The 4,758-nt window shown below is 49.2% G+C and overlaps 1 protein-coding gene across 1 annotated transcript; it reads left to right on the top strand.

Moving 5' to 3' along the window:
• Positions 1–423: 423 nt before the first annotated feature.
• MPEG1 (macrophage expressed 1) lies at positions 424–3,630 on the top strand. Its single transcript, XM_028738064.2, has one exon. The coding sequence runs from the start codon at positions 487–489 to the stop codon at positions 2,635–2,637; it is 2,151 nt and encodes a 716-aa protein (XP_028593897.2). The 5' UTR covers positions 424–486; the 3' UTR covers positions 2,638–3,630.
• Positions 3,631–4,758: the final 1,128 nt, after the last annotated feature.

A 4,758-nucleotide genomic window follows, 5' to 3' on the forward strand; every position in this document is an offset into this window, starting at 1 on the left:
AGTCACATGACTCAACTTTGGTCTGCTAGACGCAAACATTTTAAGCAATGTGGACTAAAGTCGGCTCTGGGGCCCCTCTGGGATTAGGGGCCCTGAAGTTTAAACTTCATTAGTTTCATAGTAGATCTGCCTCTGGATTTCAGCAAAGCTGCTATTGTTTGGGGGCCAATGTATTGAAACTGTTGCTGCCTGTTTCTAGGTGCCTCTTCCTGAACCTGCATAATACCTGCTCAGTAAAGCTATAAGGAAACAGATTTCTGCAAATATGCCCCAGTTATATTTCTTATTGTGCTGTAAGCCTATCAGAGGCTGCTCTAAAGTTTGTCCAACCTGAGAAAGCGAAAGTACCATATAAAGCAGAATAGTTTTGCTTCCTCTTTAAATGATTAACCTTAGCATAAAAAGAAGGAAGCCTTTACCAGCAGTAGAGAGAGAAGCACATTGAGACCGTTCAGATGCTAGCTTTTCCTCTACACTGGTCGAGCCATGAGTAATTGGACAGGGATCGTTCTCTCCTTGACGCTCATAACTTGGGTATGTCGGGCACAGGAATCACCCTTGTGCCGTCCTTCTGTCACTGGATTTCAGGCATGCAAACAGGTCTTGAATCTTCCTGCACTGGAAGTTCTTCCTGGAGGTGGTTGGGATAACCTGAGGAATCTGGATATGGCAAGAGTGATCAGCCTAAACTACTCTTCGTGCAGCACTACGGAAGATGGGGCTTATTTCATCCCCAACGGGTTTTTTGCCATCGCCCGTAAACAGAGCTCCCTGGAGATGAACTCAGAGATCATAGAGTCTTGGATGGATTACCAGTGTGCCACCTCTGTTTCCATCAATGCAGAGGTGTCCTTTCTTTCTATCAACGGAAGGTTCTCCACTGACTTCCGCAGGATGAAAACCCACCAAGTGAGAGATCAGGCTGTGACCACCAGGGTTCAGGTCAGGAATTTGATGTACACTGTGAAATTCAACCCTGGTGCAATGTTAGACGATGGCTTCCAGCGGCAGCTTGTCACCATTGCTAGCTATCTGGAGAACAACCACACACGAATGGCTGACTACTTGGCAGAGATCTTGGTCCTAAACTACGGCACACATGTTATCACGGGAGTTGATGCTGGAGCCAGCCTCATCCAGGAGGACCAAGTGAAGTCCTCCTTTGTGAAAGATGGCAAGTCCTCGAGAATTTCTGTCACAGCTGCGGCTGGGGCCTCTTTCCGCAAAATGCTCCACTTTGACATTAGCACTTCAGTGGCGACAGAAAACGCTTTCACCCAGCAGTATCAGGACAACCTCACCAGCTCCAGGGTGGAGAGTATTGGCGGGGTACCATTTTACCCTGGCATTACCCTGAAAACTTGGCAGGAGAGCACCACCAACCAGCTGGTGGCTGTTGACCGTTCAGGCTTGCCTCTGCCATTCTTCATCACCCCAGGAAATCTGCCGGGATTGCCCACCCCCACTGTGAAGAAATTGTCCAGGACTGTGGCATCTGCCATCTCCCGTTACTACACATTCAACACCTACCCTGGCTGCATCGACCCTGCCTCGCCCAACTTCAACTTCTATGCCAACATGGATGATGGGAGCTGTGAAGGGACAATGACCAACTTCACCTTTGGTGGAGTCTACCAGGAGTGTGCTCAGCTGGAAGGTCCTGATGCTGCTGCGCTCTGCCAGGACCTGGAGCAGAGGAACCCACTCACTGGAGACTTTTCTTGCCCTGAGGGTTATGACGCAATCAAGCTGCGCTCCCAGTTACTTGAGGAAGGCTATAGCCACTTGGAGTGCCGCCAGGATTGCACACTGTGGATATTCTGCAGACAGGTTTGCAATGATGTTTTCATCCCTTCCATGGTCCAGTTCAGCTCCTATTGGTGTGCAGCAAGAAACTCTGTTCCTCAACAGTCAGGGTTCCTTTTTGGAGGCCTCTTTAGTGCCCAGAGCCCCAACCCCATGACCAACAGCCAGTCCTGTCCCTCCAACTATTACCAGCTGAAGCTCTTGGACCAGCTCGTAATCTGCGTCAGCAACGATGCCCGGGCACAGAGACACGCTATTCCTTTTGGGGGGTTCTTCAGTTGCCAGGTAGGAAACCCGCTGACGGGACACCACCGTGGAACAGATGATGACCCCTACTCCAAGAGGTGCCCAGCAGGATTTGGCCAGCACCTGGCTCTGATCAGCGATGGCTGTGAAGTGCAATATTGTGTCCAGGCTGGGCGTTTCACAGAAGGGGCTTTACCCCAAGCCCGGCTCCCTCCCTTCACTCGCAAACCTGTCATGAGCTTAATTGCCACCAACACCGTCCTGGTGATGAACAGCCATGGTGACCAGGTTTGGATCAAGGACACCCAGACCCAGATGTGGAAGATAGGCAGCCCTGCCGATCTGCACAACATGGACGCTGCTGGTGGGAGCTTCTCAGGTGGAGAGACAGCAGGGGTCACTGTTGGTGCCACCACTGGCTTGGCCATCCTGATTGGCCTGTCGGTCTATGGATGCAGGAGGTACAAGAAAAGGGAGTACAAAAACATCGGGGAAGAGGAGAGGAGTTTGACCTCAAGCAACAATGCCTGTGATTTCATGGGCGAAATAGAGGTTGAGCAGGAGCAGGAAAGACAAACTGTGTAGTGTGTGTATGTGTGTGTGTGTTACTATCAATTACCGTACATCAGGATGGGAACCTGTGGCCCTGAAGATGATGTTGGACTCCAGCTCCCATCAGCTCCAGCCAGCATGATGGGAGTAGTAGTCCAGCAACATCTGGAGGGACACCTGAATGCTGCTGTATGTCAGCCACCCACAACCTGCTGCCCTCTAGCTGTTTGGGACTAGAACACCCATGGTCCTGACTGTTGGCTACACTGGAAGGAGCTGGTGGGAACTGTAGTTCAAAACCTCTGGAAGGGGAAGGCTAGTACAGTATATGTTAATGTGCTTTGCTGCAAGTGCATGGCTACGAGCTTCTTCCTCCTACTGTCTCTTGTTCCTCTTCTCTGAGGAACTTTTCTGAGGAAGCAGAGGCACAGCAGCTCCCATAGGCATTTTCCATTAGGTCCAGGGCATTGGGAAGCTGCCGTATGTACTTAGCTGAATCCTTTGGTCCACCTAGATCAGAAGTGCCTCTTCCGACAAGCAGCAGCTCTCCAAGATTCTTTTTTGCTTTAAAATGATTTTTATTAAATCTTTTGTTTACAAAAGCACACGCATTGTCTCTTTCTTCAGGCTCTGTTTTCTACAGATCAGTTACATTTTTGTGAGTCATTGGTGTTATATGCAGTTTAGGGTTGGGAAGAAAAGGGGGGTGAGAGGAGTGGGGTGGTAAAGCTTATATTATTTTACTTAGTGCCTGTGTGGGGTTTTTGTGTCAGCGTCACTTGGGTAGGTTCTCTTTCTATTCACTTGTTATGTTTCCTTGGTGGTGAGAGAGGTTGGGGGTGGCACAGTGTGTGGCTGATTGTCTTTGGTTGGCTGCAGTGGGGTTTGTTTGTGGATGGGAGGGGGGCATTGTTGGGTTAAGTTAGCCATATTGATTCACATGCTGTCATTCTTGTTGTTGTCTTGTTGTGCTGTGTTTGTGATAAAGGGGAGCCACACTGGGATGAAGGCGTCCTATTCTATTTCTCCCTGTGTCAGTTTCAGTCTATCGGTTAGTAAGGCCATTTCCCATACTACTTGATACCAGCGCCCCATGTTTATTTCTGACAGGTTCCTCCAGTGTCTGGCTATGGTGTTTCTGACTGCTGAGAGTAGATGGGTTATGAGCTCTTTATAGTGTGAGTGGGCATTTGTAGCATTGCATTTCTGATGCGAGTTTCCCCCAACCTCATCTATGGGCATAAGGGGCACATGCCTTTTCCTGGGGAGTTAGACTACAACAGAGGTGTGGCTTTCCAGATGCTGTCCGACTCCCAATCCCATCAGCCCAAGCTGGCACAGCCAATGGCCAGGGATGATCAGAGCTGGAGTCCAGCAACCTCTGGAGGGCCTCAGCTTAATCTTTCCCCCCATGGGATATACAGCCACACACAGTAACTTCACCTTTCTTGAGGATACCTGCCTGTACTGCAAACAAATCACAGGTTAGATGGTGGTCCCATGGGGTGTCATGAAGGGTTGATGATGACAGGACAGGAGAAGACCCTTAGCCTGAAAAAGGCTCCCCGCCCTGATTGGGCCCCAGTGTGAAGAAGTTGCAAAAGCTTTACTTTTTTTAACCAGAACTGTTGTAGAAACAATACCAGGATAACAACTTGTGCAAGTCCTAGTTTTACTTCCCAGGTAGAAGAGAGGGGCTGTGTAGCTACTTTGGGGAAACACTTTGAGCTGCTCAGATGGGAGAGGAAGCATGCTTACCGTATATTGTCACATGCACACAAAGCCCGGGGCAGCGGCAGAGTAGAAAAGGGGGATGTGAAGAGAGAATGCAAGTAACTTCAAGATTCAGCCCTTGTTCAGCTATAAAAAGCACTGACTTGCAGCAAAAGAGCTGCAAGGGCTTTTTCTCTTTCGGCAAAAGGATTTTCTCCCCCCACAAGTGCATCTTTGAACACACTGGCCTGGTGCATTAGCAAGATTTTATTCTATTGAGAACAGCTCCTCTGTGCTCCATCAGCAGCTTATGCTCTATTAACATATATCCTCCCGGAAAAGGATGGCAGGAAATGCTTCTTCCAGACTCTGTCAATGAGTCAGCCACTGATTTGTCTGCAAACCAAGGCAGGTTACTAACAGTATATTGAATTTTTGGTT

This window comes from Podarcis muralis, chromosome 1 (genome assembly GCF_964188315.1).
Source record: "Podarcis muralis chromosome 1, rPodMur119.hap1.1, whole genome shotgun sequence".
Classification (NCBI taxonomy): Eukaryota; Metazoa; Chordata; class Lepidosauria; order Squamata; family Lacertidae; genus Podarcis; species Podarcis muralis.